This window comes from Lagenorhynchus albirostris, chromosome 10, assembly GCF_949774975.1.
Source record: "Lagenorhynchus albirostris chromosome 10, mLagAlb1.1, whole genome shotgun sequence".
Taxonomy (NCBI): domain Eukaryota; kingdom Metazoa; phylum Chordata; class Mammalia; order Artiodactyla; family Delphinidae; genus Lagenorhynchus; species Lagenorhynchus albirostris.
The window spans coordinates 84,371,252-84,391,950 of NC_083104.1; the positions used below are offsets into that span (position 1 = coordinate 84,371,252).

General features: G+C 41.3%; 1 protein-coding gene across 1 annotated transcript in view; it reads right to left on the minus strand.

Annotated features, from left to right (window-relative positions):
• The window catches only part of CARMIL1 (capping protein regulator and myosin 1 linker 1), a 318,449-nt gene that overhangs the window by 177,717 nt on the left and 120,033 nt on the right, over positions 1-20,699 (minus strand). Inside the window, exons 3-5 of the mRNA XM_060163549.1 lie at positions 16,189-16,239; positions 10,904-10,963; positions 1,404-1,525 (exon numbers count right to left, since the gene is read on the minus strand). Of these exons, the coding sequence (XP_060019532.1) occupies positions 1,404-1,525 (122 nt within the window). The 5' untranslated portion in view covers positions 10,904-10,963; positions 16,189-16,239. The remainder of the gene's footprint in view (positions 1-1,403; positions 1,526-10,903; positions 10,964-16,188; positions 16,240-20,699) is intronic.

Sequence of the window (20,699 nt, forward strand, 5' to 3'; positions counted from 1 at the left end):
TCTGACCCACCTCCTAGAGAAATGGAAATAAACACAAAAATAAACAAATGGGACCTCGTGAAACTTAAAAGCTTTTGCACAGCAAAGGAAACCATAAACAAGACCAAAAGATAACCCTCAGAATGGGAGAAAACATTTGCAAATGAAGCAACCGACAAAGGATTAATCTCCAAAATTTACAAGCAGCTCCTGCAGCTCAATAACAAAAAAACAAACAACCCAATCCAAAAATGGGCAGAAGACCTAAATAGACATTTCTCCAAAGAAGATATACAGATTGCCAACAAACACATGAAAGAATGCTCAACATCATTAGTCATTAGAGATATGCAAATCAAAACTACAATGAGATATCATCTCACAACGGTCAGAATGGCCATCATCAAAAAATCTACAAACAATAAATGCTGGAGAGGGTGTGGAGAAAAGCGAACACTCTTGCACTGCTGGTGGGAATGTGAATTGGTACAGCCACTATGGAGAACAGTATGGAGGTTCCTTAAAAAACTACAAATAGAACTACCATACGACTCAGCAATCCCACTACTAGGCATATACCCTGAGAAAACCAGAATTCAAAAAGAGTCATGTACCACAATGTTCATTGCAGCTCTATTTACAATAGCCAGGACATGGAAGCAACCTAAGTGTCCATCATCGGATGAGTGGATAAAGATGTGGCACATATATACAATGGAATATTACTCAGCCATAAAAAGAAACGAAATTGAGTTATTTGTACTGAGGTGGATGGACCTAGAGTCTGTCATACAGAGTGAAGTAAGCCAGAAAGAGAAAGACAAATACCATATGCTAACACATATACATGGAATCTAAGAGAAAAAAAAAATGTCATGAAGAACCTAGGGGTAGGACGGGAATAAAGACACAGACCTACTTGAGAATGGACTTGAGGATATGGGGAGGGGGAAGGGTAAGCTGTGTCAAAGTGAGAGAGTGGCATGGACATATATACACTACCAAACGTAAAATAGACAGCTAGTGGGAAGGAGCCGCATGGCACAGGGAGATCAGCTCGGTGCTTTGTGACCACCTAGAGGGGTGGGATAGGGAGGGAGACGCAAGAGGGATATGGGAACATATGTATATGTATAACTGATTCACTTTGTTAAAAAGCAGAAACTAACACACCATTTAAAGCAATTATACTCCAATAAAGATGTTAAAAAAATTGAATCAAAAAGTATAAAAATAAAGAGCAGCCATACAGAAAATCTCAGACATAAAACACAAAGGTTTGAGAGAGGGTTGTAACATGTAATGTTTAAGAGAAGAAGAAAGTATGAGAGAGGAACCAAGTGAAGGGGCAAGAGAAAGGCTGTTTTCAGTTTGAGGGAGAGACCAGGTCTCTGCTCTCCTCACCCTCCCGCGGGAGAACTCACAATGGGGAGAAGCCAGGGAAGATCTTCCGCAGGCTGGTGCCGATGTGTGCTAGCACCTCGCTCACGTCCTCAGGTGATGCCATCTTCAGGGAGATGCTGCACTTCTCAGTTTCCACAACCATCTGCAACAACCAGGTTGGACACTGCTTAATAATGGATCCAATTCCTTCGATTTTTTTATTTTAAGTAATGTAAACTATATACGGCAGTCCCCCCTTAGCCGTGGGGAAACATTCTAAGACCCCCAATGGAAGCCTGAAACCTCGGATAGCACCGAACCCTATATATGCTGTTTTTTCCTATACATACATGCCTGTGATAGTTTAATTTATAAATTAGGCATACTAAGAGATTAACAACAATTAACTAATAATAAAATAGAACAATTATAACAATACACTATAATAAAATTTATGTGAATGTGGTCTCTCTCAAAACATCTTACTGTATCAATTTAATGCCTTTTCCATTTTTTGTAATTGAAGTATTGATGTACATATTATATAAGTAACAGGTATACAAGATAGTGATTCACAATTTTTAAAGTTTATACTCCATTTATACTTATTATAGAAATATTGGCTATATTCCTTCCTGTGTTGTACAATATATTCTTGTAGCTTATTTTCTACCTAATAGTTGTACGTCTTAATCCCCCGCTCAGATATTGCCCCTTCCCCTTCCCTCTCCCCACTGGTAACCACTAGTTTGTTCTCTATATCTGTGAGTCTTTCTTTTTTGTTATATTTGCTAGTTTGTTGTATTTCTGAGATTGCACATATAAGTGATATCACACAGTATTTGTCTTTCTCTGTCTGATTTATTTCACTTAGCATGATGCCCTCCAAGTCCAACCATGCTGCTGCAAAAGGCAAAATTTCACTCCTTTTTATGGCTGAGTAGTATTCCTCTGTGTGTGTGTGTGTGTGTGTGTGTGTGTGTGTGTGTGTGTGTGTACACATACCACATCTTCTTTATCCATTCATCTGTTGGTGAATACTTAGGCTGCTTCCATATCTTGGCTATTGTAAACAGTGCTGCTATGAACACTGGGGTACATGTGTCTTTTCAAATTAGTGTTTTTGGGTTTTTAGGATATATACCCAGGACTGAAACTGCTGATCATAAGGTAGTTATATTTTTAGTTTTTTTGAGAAACCTCCATACTGTTTTCTACAGGGGCTGCACCAATTTACATTCCCACCAATCACGTACACGGGTTCTCTCTTTTCTCCGCATCCTTGCCAGTATTTGTTATTTGTGTTCTTTTTGATGACAGCCATTCTGTCAGGTATGAGGTGTATCTCATTGTTTTGATTTGCATTTCCCTGATGATTAACGATGTTTTCATCTTTTCATGTGCCTTTTTGCCATCTGCATTTCCTCTTTGGAAAAATGTCTATTCACGTCTTATGCTCAGTTTTTAATCAGGTTGTTTGTTTTTTTGATGTTGAGTTGTATAAGCTGTTTATATATGTTGGATATTAACTCCTTATCGGTCATATCATTTGCAAATATTTTCTCCCATTCAGTAGGTTGTCTTTTCACTCTGTTGATGATTTCCTTTAAGACCTTTGTTCATCTTAATTAAGCAGTTATCACACTCTGTGGTCATAACTTCGGCAATTTGAGGTGCAACAGCAAAACTCGCACAAATTTCTTTTTCCTGCTTCACAATTTCACAGATAGAAGATTCGTTCTTGCCATAGATCTTAGCATCCTCAGCATACAAATGTTTTTCTTTCCTTATTAATCAAGAACTTTCACCTTTTCTCTTAAAGGGAGCACTTTATGGCTTCTCTTTGGCACTTCCAAATTGCCCATGTCATGACTCTTGTGCTTTGGGGCCATTATTAAGTAAAATAAGGGTTATTTCAACACAAGCACTGAAATACCACAACAGCAGATCTGATAACCTAGCTGGCTACTAAATGACTAACGGGTGGGAAACGCTGGATGAAGAGATGATTCAAGTCCTGGGTGGGAAGGGGCAGGACAGCGTAAGAGTTCATCATGCTACTCAGAACAGCATGAAATTTAAGATTTTTGAATTGTTTATTTCTGGATTTTTTCCATTTTCCAACCATAGTTGACCACAGGTAACTGAAACCACAGAAAGTGAAACTGCGGTTAAGGGGGAACTTCTGTACTCACGCTGATAGATACTAATACAATACCAGCTTCTTAAGAAGCACTTCCTTAAAATAATGCTATTAACCTTAAGACTGAAAGAACTGTTTGGGTAGAGGGTGGTTAGTTTGTCAGAAACGTCCAGAAACTGAAGCAAGTTTCTAAGGGCCAAACTGCAGATTCAAACAGACCACCACCCCCACCCCCACCCCCGGTGATGGAAACTGAATAGCCACATTTGCAGGTGAGTTCTCCTTTTACCAAGATTTCATCTTGACTTACAAAGTCTGTCACATCCCTAGCATCCAGTGTAAGTAAGAATACCGCCTTCAGTGAGCACCGGAGGATAACCCAATAGTCACTTTTTTGTAAAATGTGTTTTAAAAACAAGACACATCATGAGATGTTTAAGTAAAATGGTGAAACCTTTTGCCTGATAACAAAAGAAAAATCAAGAGCTTATAAAAGCTTCAACTATTCTAAGAAGACAGGATACTTGGAAAGGATTATACAAAGGGAACAAAGTAATAAAGTTCATGCTAGGCGAGACTCATTCCTATAGTAACTGCTGGAGATGTCCAAAAATGCTGAACTGAGGTCGTATAGCTACTCTTACAAGTAAGTATAAAACAACCTGACAAAAAGGGCAGGTCACAAAAGGGAAGACAGGTTGATTATAAACACGTTCCAAATAAAAAGAACTGACTTCAATCACTCTTTTTAAAAAAAAATACTATTTATTATCTTGGATCTCAAAAATATTCATGTACAATTCAGTCCTTTTGATGATCACTGCATCCAAATATCCTTATACATTTACCTCCTGTTGTTACTTAATTTGTACAAAAATATGATGGGGAAACACTACCCTTAATGTGCGATTAGCCAACTGGATTGACAAAGAAGCTTTTAGATTTGCTTTAGGTTGTCCTACGATTAGCTGAATTTTAAAAAAATTATCTGTCTTTCAGAGTGTTTATGTTAAAAGAACAAGCAATCCAATCTATCTGTCAAAATGATGAGATCAAAGAAAAAGACTTCAGTGATCTGAGTCCTTAAAATGTTACTTCTTTGTAAGTACCCCTAGGGGAATCTGTTAACAGGTATTTAATACATACCACCTTTGTCCAGTTAGTTGGCTCCCTATATAAAAAACATTTTTTAATCCTAATTCTCAGCACATTCATTCCTCAAGGAATTGATGGCACTGCCTTTGAAATTCTCTAGACAAAAGATTGCCCCGGTCTTGTAGAAGCTGGTCCAAGAGATATTTACCCCCAAAGAGGCAGCAAGTATTATTGTACTTGGAGGTATTTACTGATGCAACACTTCAGTGAGGTGTCTTAAGTAAGACTAAAACTGCTTTACGAAATGAGGCTCAGATATTTTATAGGCACCTATCTGGGCAAATGTATGTTTTAAAAAGCCAGATACTTTGGGATGCAGCCACCTTATCTATGTTCCACACCCCACCCCCTACCTTCCCACCACAGCTAATTATATTTTTCACTATAAGGTACTTCTTCTTTCTTCACATCTAGTGCATCTATTCAGTTCACAGTTTGGGTACGAGTAATTAGTAATTAGCTTATTCTAATTCCACTTAATCTTAACATCTAATCATCCTTAATTGCACAGGATTGAATAGAATGACACGGAAGAAGAAAAGGTGACAGGTGGGAAGAAATGAGGCCTTTAAATTCAACTTCACATAAAAGCACTCATCCAGCCCTGCATAATGTGTCACCACCTTTGCATAATGTAAAGAATTACAACAAAGTGATAGAGGTGAGACCAACACAGTAAATCATTTCATCAGGAAAAAGAACTCCCTCTCAAATATCTCTTTCCTCCTATTTCAGCTGGGGAAAAATAGAATGTTTGAAACAATTTTTGCTTAGACACCTAGCAGAACATAATTCATGACAACCAATACACATTTAAAATAATAGCGATATGAGCCCTAGTATCCTATTTAAGACTCAAGTTTCCAAGCCCCACTCTGCCTCTTGTTTTAAGGTAGAACCACCTGACTAACCTTTAAGTTTTGTGGGGTTTTTTTTTGGGGGGGGGGCGGCTGCGTTGGGTCTTCGTTGCTGCGCACCGGCTTTCTCTAGTTACGGCAAGCGGGACCTACTCTTTGTTGCGGTGCGTGGGCTTCTACTTGCAGTGGCTTCTCTTGTTGCAGAGCATGGGCTCTAGGCCCGCGGGCTTCAGTAGCTGCAGCACGCAGTCTCAGTAGTTGCAGCATGTGGGCCCTACAGTGCGGGGGCTTCAGTAGTTGAGGTGCGTGGGCTCAGTAGTTGTGGCTCACGGGCTCTAGAGCGCAGGCTCGGTAGTTGTGGCGCATGGGCTTAGCTGCTCCACGGCATGTGGGATCTTCCCGGACCAGGGATCGAACCACTATCCCCTGCATTGGCAGGTAGATTCTTAACAACTGCGCCACCCGGGAAGTCCAAGAAAAGCACTTTTTACTAAACCCCAGCCAACAGATCTGTAAAGTGTTTTTCTTTCTTCTAACAAAAACAGCCAGGGGTGGTTTACCAAAATCATTCTATGATGTAGCAAATAATTAACTTATAATTTAAAAAAAATTTTTTAGCAGGTACTTCAGTTGTACAAAAAAAGGTCCAAAAATTCTATAACTATAAAACTATACAACTGTTGGTCTCTATTTATTGACTGTGACAGCAAGAGAACTTGAACACCAGAAAGTGTGATAGCAAGGAGACTTGTAAAGTAAGATGAAGGTCTCCCCCATTTTCACAAGAAAGAGGAAAAGAGCAATAGTAAAATCACACTTCACAAACTCAATAACACATTCACTCACTCTCACTCATATACCATGAACTGTGTATACCCCCTGGCATTTGATTGGAATTTACAAACTGTAATTAAATAATGATAAAAATAGCAATGACTGAGAAGTTAATAAACCCCAGAGAACATCAGAAAAAAAATGTTCTAATCGAGGCTAGACTGCAAGTGCCACAGGCAGACACGATCATCCTCATGATTTCACATCAGAGAAAATCAAAACCAGAGACAGCAAGGGTCCTGAGGTTACACAGGTTATTCACTCTCAACCTCTGGAACACAACAGAATCAAATGCCCACCCCAGACATATCGAAGCCTAACTGTCATATGAGAGAGAGAGAGAGAGAGAGAGAGTGAGTGTGTGTGTGTGTGTGTGTGTGTGTGTGTGTATGGCAGCAGGGTGGGGTAGAGCTGCTGGATGTAACAGTATCTTTTTGATTTTTTATTCAATTTTTAAAGGTTACACTCCATTTATAGTTATTAGAAAATATTGGCTGTATTTCCCATGTAGTACAATACATCCTTGTAGCCTGTCTTAAACCCAATAGCTGAGGTATGAGTATTTTTAAAAAGCACCATAGGCAATTTTGAAACATCAAATTTTGAATACCACTAAGTGACTCGTATTCCAAGTGTCTGGATTGCTAGCTCCTCTGTGAAGTAGTACCACTGTTTCACTATATAGTAATTTCATTCCCAAGGTCCGTACCATGGGACAAAGTCAAACTGAGGTCATGTTGTAGAGCTATTTTTGTGGTACTTACAACCACAGAACAGCTCCATGGGACTAAGGTGGATTGCTTTACACCCAGTTCCTCTGAATGCTGGACACATTGAACAGACAGGACCACAAGTGTAGTAAGAGCAGTTTCAGCAGCCACATGGGAAAATTAGTCTTGCTATATCAACATCCTTTCTCATAATTAAATACCACAGTCTAATTATATTCTGAATATAACCTTGGCACTGGCATTTCAATAGCGCCCTTCTATTCCCATCCCAACCCCAAAATCATAAACATAAACATTCCTGAATTAAGACCATCAAGAAGGCCCTGGTTATGTCATCATTCATGAGTTATCACTCACTCCTGCATATGTTTGCCCATTTGGGCAAATATATGGTGCTGTAATTTTTCTTCCAAACGCCAGTTCTTGGAGAATGATAAACATAGGATAAAACATTGCTCTAAGATGAACTATGGAAAAGTTCCAAGGATTTGTATGTAATCTCAATCAACATAAAGTGATGATTTTGACAATTTCTTTTACGAATGCTATCAGCAAACTACACACACACACACACACACACTCTCTCTCTCTCTCTCTCTCTCTCTCTCTCTCACACACACACACACACACACACATTTTCTTTAGAGTTTTAAAAACAAAAAAAACATAAGTAGAAGGAAGGAAATAAAAAGGTCAGAGTAAGAATCACTGAAATAGAAAACAATCAGTGAAATCAATAGAGAAAAACTAATGCAACTGAAAAGCAAGTTCTTTGAGAAGATCAAAAGAATTGATAAACCTCTAGCCAGGCTGACATGGAAAAGAAAACAGAGAAGAACCAAATTATCAATATCAGGAATGATATTCTACAGATATTTAAAGGATAACAAGTGGATACTATGAACAACTTTATACCAATAAATATGACAACTGAGATGAAATGTATAAATTTCTTAGGAGACACAAACTACCAAAGCTCACTCAAGAAAAAAAATATGAATGTATCCATATCTATTAAAGAAACTGAATGTGTAGTTAAAAACCTTCCCTAAGAGAGAACTCCAGGCCCAGATGACTTCACTGGAAATTCAACCAAACATTTAAAGAAGAATTAACACCAAGACTACACAGAATTTTCTAAAAACAATTGAAGAAGGGGGACTAATTCCCAAGTCATTCCATGATACCATGATTTATCTAATACAGAAAGCAGATTAAAACATTTTAAAAGAGAGAAAGAGAGAATTACAGCCAATAAGTCTCATTAACATAGTTGCAAAGTTCCTTCACGAAATTTTAAAAAATGAAATCCAACAATATATAAAATGAGCAATACATCAGAACCAAGTGGGGTTAATCTCAGGAATGAAAGGTTGATTTAATATTTGAAAAATCAATAAAATTTACCATATTAACAAAAGAAAAGAAAAGCACACAATCGTATATAACAATAATTCCTAATACAAACTTTCAGCAAACTAGGAATAAAAGAGAACTTCCTCAACCAGATAAAGGGCATCTATGAAAACCAACAGCTAAAATCACACTTAATGGAAAAAGAATGATGCTTTCTCTCAAAGATAGAAGTAAATCAAGAGTATCTGTTCTGGGCTTCCTTGGTGGCGCAGTGGTTGAGAGTCTGCCTGCCAATGCAGGGGACACGGGTTCGTGCCCCGGTCCGGGAAGATTCCACATGCCGCGGAGCGGCTGGGCCCGTGAGCCATGGCTGCTGAGCCTACGCGTCCGGAGCCTGTGCTCCACAACGGGAGAGGCCACAACAGTGAGAGGCCCGCGTACCGCAAAAAAAATTTTAAAAAAAAGATGTCAATTCGCCCCAAACTGATTTATAGATTTAATATAATCCCAATGAAAATCTCAGCAGGCCTTTTTGTAAAATTCATATGGAATTGCAAAGAACCTAGAATCACTAAAACAACTTTGAAAAAGAACAAAGTTAGAGGACTCACACTATCTGATTTCAAGTCTTACTATAACAGCCTCAGTAATCAAGACAGTGTGAGAGCAGCATAAGGATAGACAAATAGACCAAAGGGACAGGATTAAAGGGACCAGAGTCCAGAAATAGACCCAACATTATGTGAACAATTGATCTTCAACAAAAGTGAAAGCCAGTTCACTGGGGAAATGACAGTCTTTCAAACAAATGGTACTTGAACAAGTAAAAATACTATACATAATGGGGGAAAAAAAACTGATCCACATATTGCTTTATACACAAAAATTACCTCAAAATGGATCATAGACCTAAATGTATAACTCAGAGCTATAAAACTCCTAGAAGACATAGAACATCTGTGACCTTAGGTTAATCAAGGATTTATTCAATATGATACCAGCATGATCCATAAAAGAAAATACTGATAAACTGAACTTCATCAAAATTTAAAACTTCCACTCTTTGAAAAGCACTGTAAAGAAAATGAAAAAAGAAGCCACAGACAGAGAGAAAATATGTACAAATCACATATATGATAAAGGGTTTGTATTCAGAATATATAAAGAACTCTCAATAAGAAAACAACTCAATTTTTTAAATGGCAAAAAATTTGAACTGACACTTGAACCAAAAAGATATATGATAGCAGATAAGCAGATAAAAAGATGCTCCACACATCTTTAGTCATTAGGGAAATGCAAATTAAAACTACAAATGAGAAAGCACTACAAATTTATTAAAACGGCTAAAACTTAAAACGCTGACCATACCAGTGTTGGGAGGATGTGGAGAAACTGGAACTCTTACACAATGTTGGTGGCAACGTAAAGTGGTACAACCACTTCGGAAAACAATTTAGTTGCTTCTTAAAAAGTTTACATACATATTTACACTATATACATACATACATTTACATACATACAATTCAGCCACTCCACTCCTAGATATTTACCCACAGGAAATAAAAGCCAATGTCCAATCAAAGATTTGTAAATAAATGTTCATTGCACCTTTGCTTGTCGGCCAAAAACTGGAAACACAAATGTCCATCAGTGGGTGATGGATAAACAAAGTGTGATATAGTCATACAATGGAACACTACTCAGCAGTAAAAAGGAATGAGTTATTGAGACATGCAACAAAATTAATCAGTCTCAAAATAATTACACTGGCTAAAAGAAGGCAGACAATAGTACACATACTGTATGATTCCATTCATATGAATTTTTAGAAAATGCAAACTAATTTATAGTGGCTGAGAGTAGATGCCTGTAGATGGTTATGAATGAGGAGGGGCAAGAAGAAATGTTTACTAAGATGCCTGAGAAAACCTTGAGGTGATGAGTATGTTCAGCATCCTGACTGTGGTAATGGTTTCAAGGGTCTGCATGTCAAAACTTATCAAACTGTACACTTTAGTTGGCTGCCTGTTACTTACAGTTCAATAAAGCTGTTGTTAAAAATCTACATTTTATTAATACCAAAAGATTCACTTATCACTCTATTCCCAGAAAGATCTTACAGATTACTGTAGAATAGCTATGAAATGTTACTGCTGTAACTTGTACAACATCTCTAAGGAACAGTACTCTCATGTTTACATGGCCAGGTAACGTAAGAGCTAATTGTTCTTTTCAAACTGAGTTATGGAGAACGTGTTTCCCTTATCACAAATTCCCGGCCCCCTCCCACCTAGCCCCTGTTCAGTCTCTCATGCAGAAACTTCCATTTTCCCTTACCTTGTTTTTCCACATTATCTCAAGAAACTTTCAATAGTGAACCAAATAGAAGGTATTAGCTGGTGTCAGAAACTCAAGAAAGGTTCTGACCTTGCAGTAATGACAAACAGGTTATTCACACCCACCTGAGTTGGCTTGCTGCACAGGACACCGTGAATCTCCAGGTAGCTGAAGGTTACCTCGAGCTGCAATTGAGGGAGGAGGGGGAAATAAAGACCTGTAATGAGGGTTTTAAAACCTATAATTCAAAGTAAAAATGCTACAATTAGAAACAGTCCAGTGCAAACAAAACATTGGGCATCTTCTGAAGGTAGGCTGGTTTAATATCTCCATACATTCAATACAACATGACCTTGATCTAGCATATTTCAGGAAAAGCATTATTCACTTTCCCAAAGGGCTGAAAGGAAACGCCAAGCCTGACTTTTTAAATTTCATCCAAGGACAAACCCAATGGAAAGTTTCTGTACTTCTACTCCAGTATTTATTTACTGAGAAATGAATAGATGAAGGGAGTCATCTAAATAGACTTTTTTTTCTCTTATTTCAAGATGTTGCTTCAGCAAATCAGATCAGGATAGAGACAATGTTTGTTTTCCCTTCTCTCTAAACCTTTACCTCTTTGGGTTACCCTCTGACCACTTACTGGAGTCATCTTTCCTTCTACTGTCTTTCATTAAAGTTCATATTTTGAATGGATTTAAAAGAATATAATATTTAGGAATTTTAATCTGTGTTTCAGTGAAACACACATAGTTAAAGTCTTCTCTCTCTCTCTGTGTATATACATAAATGATGATTTATTTCCTTTCCATTTTAATAACAAGTGTCCCTTCCTCGCTTCTCCTGTAATCAACATTTCTTTTTCTTCAAAATACCTCTAGTCTCACACTCTTTGCCTATTTTTCCTGGAAAACAGCCACTAATCTTTCTCCCAGTTTTTCAGTCTCTCATCTCAGTACAAACAGTCACAGGGCCTGGTACTAAAGACAATGAAGAACTGAGTTGGATCAGTTTATTTTACCCTCTCGTCTTGAAACTAGAAATGTGGGGACTTCCCTGGTGGCGCAGTGGTTAAGAATCCGCCTGCCAATGCAAGGGACACGGGTTCGAGCCCTGGTCTGGGAAGATCCCACATGCCATGGAGCAACTAAGCCCGTGCGCTGCAACTACTGAGCCTGTGCTCTAGAGCCCGCGAGCCACAACTACTGAGCTCACGTGCCACAACTACTGAAGCCCACGTGCCTAGAGCCCATGCTCTGCAATAAGAGAAGCCACCGCAATGAGAAGCCTGCTCGCCGCAACTAGAGAAAGTCCATGCGCAGCAACGAAGGCCCAACGCAGCCAAAAATAAATAAATTAAATAAATAAATTTATTAAAAAAAAAAAAACTAGCAATGTAATGGAAAAAGAACCCATTCAGAACCAAACCCATAGGACCCTTAGTTCTGCCTGCTGGTGCTATGTTGTACCTTTACACATCTGGTCAGATAAATTTTAGAACAGAGAACCCCTGAATCCCCAGTATGGTGATGAGGGCTGGAGGTAGAAAGATAATTCATTCTTTCGTCATTCACACAGCCAAGCAGTAGAATTTACGGAAGGCCTACTGTGTGCTAGCACTGGAAAGAGGAATGAGACATTTATCTTGTCCTCCCATGGTTACATGCAGCATCGGGGGCACATTTTAAACATTCCATTAGAGTGGACGTCTTCTTACTTATCATTACCAAGATCTATACTTGGTGGATTTTGAAAAGTCATTTCAAGCAGGGAATCATTCTCTGAAAACAGTACCTCTCTACCTTCATTCATTTCAAATTAAAACTTATAAACATTTTCATCTGCTAGCCTTGGACATAATGCCAAATTTTCTTCTTTGAGTCAAGTCCCATTGTCTGGCCCTCCAGTGGCATTTCCTCTGTGGACCACACCCGTAAATGCAGGACACACAACTTCCAACTGAAGCTCTTTAAAACGGAGTGAGAGCTTGAAGACACTGGGAAAGCAATGTGAGGGCATAAGTTCTCTAGATTATTATGTCCCCCAACCCCCCAGCCTTTAACAGTTGTCCGGTCCTTAACAAGACAGTAATTTTTTAAAGTGAATTATTTTACCAACATTCAGTATTTCACAGATACTCTCTCCTTTTGCAGCCTATTTCATTGATATGTAAAATATCTTTTTAACAATTTACTATTGTAATTATAACTGCTATGAATAGGTTTGGAAGCAAACCACTGACCCTTGGTGGGCATCTCATACAACTGGTGGGAACAGGTGTAAACAGCTACAGTCTCTTATAACCTAGCGGCTCTGAAGATGTAGCTGGCATCAGTCAGTGTATCAGGACTAGCATGGGCAGCTTTGGTCAATTTGGCTGGGGGAGGTTAGCTGGAGGTCAGGTAGGATGCTTCTGCTGCACCTCAGTGCTGTCCCTGGAATAAGCAAAGTGCCAGGGAACCAGGAAAGCACTGAGACATTCCAGCTAGGCCCTGAAGAATGACTTCAAGTGTGTCAAAGAAAGGAGTGAAAAGGGAAATCCAGGCAGCAGAAGAAGAATTTGCAAAGGCATAGAGGCATTCAAAGAACAAGGGCAAGACAGAAACGAGAAGTAGACCCTGCAGTTTCAGGGATGCGTGAGGGGCCAGGCTGAGCACGCGATTCATCGGAGCCCTGGTTCTTATCAATGGTGAGGAGGGGAGATATGGAGACACACTGACCGACATCACAGCAAGGTTCAAGCCATTCTCTCTAATCTCACCCATGGCTCTTTTTAACAGGCCTTTGTTCTCAGCTCCCACCACTGACCCTCCTGACTCCAGCCCACCCGGAAGACAGTTTAAAGAATGTCACTGGGCAGGAGGGGGCAGGGGGACTAGTTAGGAAGCTCAGACACAGGCAGGCTGCAGGAAGACCTGAGGACATCTTTAAGAGAGAACCACAGGGCCTCCCTGGTGGCAGCAGTGGTTGACAGTCCGCCTGCCGATGCAGGAGATGCGGGTTCGTGCCCCGGTCCGGGAAGATCCCACATGCCGCGGAGCGGCTGGGCCCGTGAGCCGTGGCCACTGAGCCTGCGCGTCCGGAGCCTGTGCTCCGCAACGGGAGAGGCCACAACAGTGACAGGCCCGCGTACCGCAAAAAAAAAAAAAAAAGAGAGAGAGAGAGAACCACAGATACAAGTGATCAGTTAGATAAGAGGAAGGAATCATCCAAGGCCCGCCTCTACCCTCAGCAAGACAGTCCCCACCCAAAAGGCAACAGAGCGAATCTAAATGTGATTATGTGATGCTCCTTCGGGAACTCCAACTGTTCCACATGCAGCAACCCATGTCTCGACTGCCCATCTTTCTGACCAATTTCCCTCCCTCCACAGCCTCCTACTCAGTCCTGGGCCCACATCTCAGCTCCCCAAACACACTGTGCTCTTGCAAACTGCTAAACCTCTGACCAGCAGGAGACCCCTTTATCTGCCTGGTTGACGCAGGCTGATCCTGCAGCCCAGCTTCTCTGTAGACCCTTCCCTGATTTGACAATCACCTGCCCCCCTCCTCCCCGCTTCTGGAGGGAATGGCAAAGTTCTACTTCTTCAACTGCGTGTGACTGCAGAGGTATCTGCTTTGCAATTTATCACGGTGATATACATTTCTATTTTGTGCATTTGACTGCGTACGTGGTACATTTAACAATAAAAGGACAAAAGAAGAAAATGTTTAATTAATCAGCCCCCAGAGAAAAGAGAAGAAACCTATGTGAAAATCGGGGCTGTTGTACACTACTGTTCTGAATATAATTATTTCCCCATAAAAATGTCATTGACACCGGTTCTGCTTCTTAGCCAAGGTGCACTGTGACACATGAAAACCAGCCTTCTGCAGGCAGGTCACTTTGGAAGAAGATCTGCCTTTATTTGTGATGCTGACAGTATCAGAAATCAGCACCAATGTCCAAACTACCCTAGCCAGGCCGATGTGAGATGTTATATACATCTTGGGATGAAGCTGGGCCTTCCCTCAGGGGCAGAGCAAGGACGGGGCAACAGAAGGGAGGCAGATGACTTCCCAAGAGGTAATACACCTTCTGCTGTGTCAAAACATTTTTAATTAGGGTAAACATATCTTTCAGGAGCCTTCTACTCAACAGGCTGCTCGACTATTTTCTCAAGCCCATAAAATTTCCTTCCACAATTAATTTTTCACCAGTGGGATAATGGTTAACACTTCCTTATATCCTGCCTTCAGGTACTTTAGCATATAGGTAATTTAGTCCAACACCATTTATATAATGACTGATTTCACTTATAACACATTATAAACATAAAGACTCACTTTGTATTATCAAAAGGGGTGGGATAATATAAAGCCTCATTCCTCGGAGAAACTTTATAAAATTTAGCATTTGTATGATCAGAAAGAAAAAAGGCAGTATGGCCTTTGACTAGCAAACAGTGGGTTGGTACCTTCTCAAAGTTCAACAAAAATCATGCTAATCATTAGTTTGTCAGTCCTACCAGGTCCACTGCACTACAGCACCGTGTCCAGCACATAAGTAGGTATTCACAGGACAGTGGCTACATGTTGAATTTTAAGAAGCAAGAAAGGACTGAGAACATGAGCAAATAACACTGCAGCACAAACATAGGAGCAAGGCTGAAAGCGTCTCCCAAACCTTCCCCATTTTCCTGGGTTTGTGGGCAGGTGAGTTCATATCCTATAAAATCAGTCAACACCTTTCTGTTACCATAAAGAAAATAAAAGAAGCAATTATGATGCCTAATTCATGAGCTATCAGTTCAAATGTTAATTTGCACCGTATAACGAAGGACATCTTATGGAAAATGTTAGATCTTTTAAGGAACCAAGTGGCACCGTGTTATTTTCATAGGCAACACCAGAGTCTGCCCATGAAAGAGGGCTAGGTGGCTACGTTCCCGGTAATGCACTCCGTAGAGTTATGAAGGTCATTTCCCACGTGTCAAAGCCTTAGAAAAATGGGCCGTTACTGGACCCAAAGAAATAAGAACTAGACTTGAAGAAAGTGTAAACCCTGCCCCAGTTGAGAGAGAAAAATAACTGAAATCCACAAGCCTCGGGGATATGGAACATGAAATGCTTCGCCACTTTTCTTGGGATGCCTTTAACACGGAGAGGGAACAAAGGAGGAAATGTTTAGGTGCTTTCTAGGGAGAAGGAAGGAAAATATGGTTGTGCAAAGAGAACTCTGGACACACTGGCCTAAATCATAAGTGTACGCGATTGAGAAGCGAGTGCGTTTTGCAGTGTGTGTGTGTGTGTGTGTGTGTGTGTGTGTGTGTGTGTGTGTGTGTGTGTGTGTGTGTGTGTGTGTGTGTGTGTGTGTGTGTGTGTGTGTGTGTGTGTGTGTTGGAAGGAGGAAACTCTTCAACACTTACCTTGGTGGGGATTCGTGCTGTGACAAGGAAGGCTCGGCATGATGTAAGCACCTGTAAGACAGAAGCAGCCGCATCAGTATAAGTACCGAAAAGTGAGCTGGTGGGCTTTGGTGTGACCCGCAGGACTTTAATGATACTGAAGCCTCGAGAGGCTTGGTTCCTGACATGAAAAAGAATAAGTGACCTGGGACAGCTTGTTGGCCTGTCGGATTACTAGCTGTACTCTAAGAATCACTGTATGAAGGGCCGTATCAAGCAAATCACCTGCAAAATCTCAAGACGAGCAACCAGTCAGCAGCCCAAAGGAGCCACAGATTACGCCAGTTGAGTAAGCAAGACAGGTGTCTGAGATATTAAAATACAGATATCTTTTCCATAGGAGGAGCCTCACTATATCAACAGCAAACTTAATGAAGAAGCCAAGTACTCATTCCCACTTTCCAAATTACAACCGCCACCCACGTTTGCCCTCTTGCCTCCTGTTCTCTGTCCACTAACTGATAACATTTACATGACACACAGACAGCAAAACAGGCTACTCTCCCAAGAAGTCAACCCCGACTTTGCTCCTCAGCTATGCCTCTCTCAGTCCTAGACAGAACATTTACCAATTCCAGCTCTCAGCTAAGAACATACAGATAGCCCATGGGGTCCCATATGCCTATAGGCACCTCTTGCCCAGCAGGGGCCCTTGTGAATACGAAGGGGCTGGAACTAGTCTGAACTCCTAGTTCCTACCTGGAGCAGAGATCCCAGTCTACCAACCTTAATCTCTAAACGTGCCACTCTGCAACCCGGAGGTCCGGGCAGGCCTCGGGGGCCTTTGCAATGAAGAAGGCGGACTCCAGCACTTCTCAAGTTCTGATGGGAGACCTGTCTTTGATTTTCCAAACAACTTGCTTGTCACTAAGTTGATATTTAGCAAATTAATACGTATGTGCTAGTCTAAGAATGCTAGATTTGAACACGACTTGAGAAATCATAAGTCAAGGCCACTGAGGCCCAAGTTGCTACAGGATTTATCCAGATTCAAGCCAGGGCTCATCGTGTTCATTCACACACAGAAGGTGAGGCCATGCGTGTGCCTGTAGCCTGCTCTGTGCCTCTCTTTAGGCTCCCAACTCTAAACAGAAACAGTATATTTTCTGGATAACTCTTCTTTGAATAATCAGAGGTCACTGCTATTGGGAATAACTCAAGTCAGGACCCTTTATGAGACAGATGGTAAAGAGAGGTAGCCCAACACTGGCTGGGAGAGTCTGATAACGAGCAAAGGGAAGGCAGAGACAGAGGGGCACAGCCCACTGAAGACTTTCCACCCAGATGCCTTCAATCACAGTTATTCAGGGGATCCTTTTCCACCTGGGTTCATTTCTGCTACTTGACTTTAGAGGTGATGTGCTCTAAAAGACCATTAATAAGTGACTTCTAAAAGTGGAGTCAACAAAAGACATCTATATTTGAATATTCTTAGGCCATGAACCACAGTCCTTTTCCCAAAGGAATGATCCTTACTTTTTTTTACTCAGGCCCTTCAGAGATGGGGCAGGGGGAGCAACAAGCAATAGAGAGGGGAGAGGCGTGTAAGAAGTGGGGTCAGATGAGTGAGTGGAGGTCGACTGCAGCCCAGAAGTAGCAGGACTGGCTACATAAACAGCAGGGCCCTTTGTTCAAAAATTATGAAGAATTTTAAAGACAGAGACAGAAAGCATTTACCCAAGCGTAGGGCCCTTCTGAGAGCAGTGCCCCGTGCACCTGTACAGGTCACATGCCCATGAAGCCAGCCCTGAGTAGTAGCTACCATTTACCAAGTGTTCCCTATGGGCCATAAATGGGCAAACATCCTTGGATACACTGATTCATTTAATCTTCCCAACAACCATATTCTCTATCATTATTACCCCCATTTTCCAGATGAATAAACAGATTCTGTGATATAACCCAAGGGCAGGAGTAGGGTTCACGTCTGTCAACTCCAAAGCCTATGCTCTTCACCATTAGGCTACCTTTACACATTCTAACCCAATCTTGCCTCCTGGTCTCTAGCCCCTGGCAGTTCGGTTAGATTTGGGGTAGAAGGGTAAGAGCCCACGGCCACCTGTGACTGGGAAGGGATTCACAAAGCTCCCAGCTCAAACAGTATCTTCCTCAACATTCCAGTAGTTTAAAAGATTCTCTTTTCAAATCCAAGCATGGCCCGGAGAGCTAAATTTTTCAAGTCATCTACACTAGCCAAGCCTTGACTAAGACAGCAGTACCCAGGGAAGTAGAGTTTGGCTGCCTTTGGGGAAAAGGCAAGAGGCAGTTTTGTTGCATGAGACACACAGGGTTCAGTGGTGAACATCAGACAGTCAGAAGAGGCCTGACAGTAATAGAAAGGGAGATAAAAGGGGGCTAGAGACAGGCGTGGCCGGTGTTCTCATTTGCTTAGGTCTGGCAAACAGGTTATCTGTGACTAAATTACAAGATCAGGACTCATCTTAAAGGATGAAAAATTTGCCTTCTCTGAACTAAGACCTGTCCCACAGCACTTTTTTTTTTTTTTTTTTTTTTGCGGTACGCGGGCCTCTCGCTGCTGTGGCCTCTCCCGTTGCAGAGCACAGGCTCCGGACGCGCAGGCTCAGCGGCCATGGCTCACGGGCCCAGCTGCTCCGCGGCATGTGGGATCTTCCCAGACCGGGGCACGAACCCGCGTCCCCTGCATCGGCAGGCGGACTCTCAACCACTGCGCCACCAGGGAAGCCCAGCACATTTTTTTGAACTGAAGTTTAGTTGATGCACAATATTGTGTTAGTTTCAGGTGTGCAGCATAGTGATTCAGTATTTTTGCAGATTATACTCCATTATAGATTATCACAAGATAGTGAGTATAACTCCCTGTACTATACAGTATATACTTGTTGCTTATCTATTTTATATACAGTAATTTGTATCTGCTAATCCCATACCCCTAATTTGTCCCTCCTCACTTCCCCCTCCTCTCTGGTAACCACAAGTTTGCTTTCTACATCTGTGAATTGGTTTCTGTTTTGCATATACATTCATTTGTATTACTTTTTAGATTCCACATCTAAGTGATACCATTCAGCATTTGTCTTTCTCTGACTTATTACACTAAGCATAATATTCTCTAGGTCCATCCACATTGCTGCCAATTTCATTGTTTTACCGCTGAATAATATTCCATTCCACGGCACATCTTGATGTGGCATCCTTTCAAACACTGCTCCTCCTCCAGGGGAAAAGGAAAAAGAAAAAGAAGGAAATCACGCTGACAGTCGTGATGACCAGCATGGCTATAGGAAGCCAGACTCCTCACCTCTTTACCTATGGTTGACCCTTGACCAACTCGGGGCTTAGTCTGCATATAACTTAGAGTGGGCCCTCCATACCCCCAGTTCGGCCACATCGGAGGAGTCAACCAACCACAGACCATCTAGTAAGTACTACAGTCTTTACCACTGAAAAATATCTGCATAAAAGTGGATCTCTGCAGTTCAAACTCATGTTGTTCAAGGGTCAATGGTACAATGGCAGCACACACGTTTCTTTCTTCCAGGGGTGCTTGTATGATCAATCCCTGATTCTTCAAGAATCTTAAGTCCACAAAACCTTTACACAGAGTCAAATCATAGAACTCACATGCCAGAAAGGACTCAATATCGATCACCTAGTGAAAGACCCCCTTAGAGTTTATAATCTGAGAGCAGATCCAAAGAAACGCATCTCGTAGATAGTCCATGCCAGAGCTGGACTGGGAGAGGCAACTCCTTACTCCCAGCGTGTTACCTTTTCACTCTCTCCTCAAACGGCGATAAGGGTCAATGCCAAAAGCCCCAGGCAGGAACACACAGCCTCTTCAGTAGTCAGAAAAATGTGTTTAGCTCTGTGAACATTCCCTCAAAGGAAAACTGGTCCTACAACATCCAGGATCATTTTACAAGCATAGCAGTAATACCAGTCAATACATGTTGGGTACCATGTTCTCATAGGTTTGCATACATCATCTCCTTTAACCCTCACAGCAGCCTACGGGCTAGATACTATTATTAATCTCATTTTAAGAAGAAGAAACTGAGACACACAGAGAGTATATTACTTGCCCACGTCACCTAGCAAGTAGGTGGCAGAGCTGGGATTCGAACCCAGAGGGTCTGGCCCCAGAGATTGTGCTAATTACTTATAAGGGCTCTCAAATCTCACCTGTCCAAGAACCAGCTTCCTCAATAGTCTGCACACATGCAAACACAGATGAGTCACAGAGCTTTAAAGCCAGAAAGAAGCAAACAGGTAAAAGCGTCATCCATAAGATGATGGATATTTGCATATCGTAAGAACAAGGACCAGTCTCTACTGTCTGTCCAGAGCAGCGTCTGTCTGTCTCTGTCTCTCTCTGATCACGGGGTAATCTCTGTGAGTCTCTATTTGGATCTGTCTACTTGATTCTACACGTGTATCTCTCAGCTTATCTGTGTCTCTCCTTGCCCGTTCCCCACCCCTCCCTCCAATCC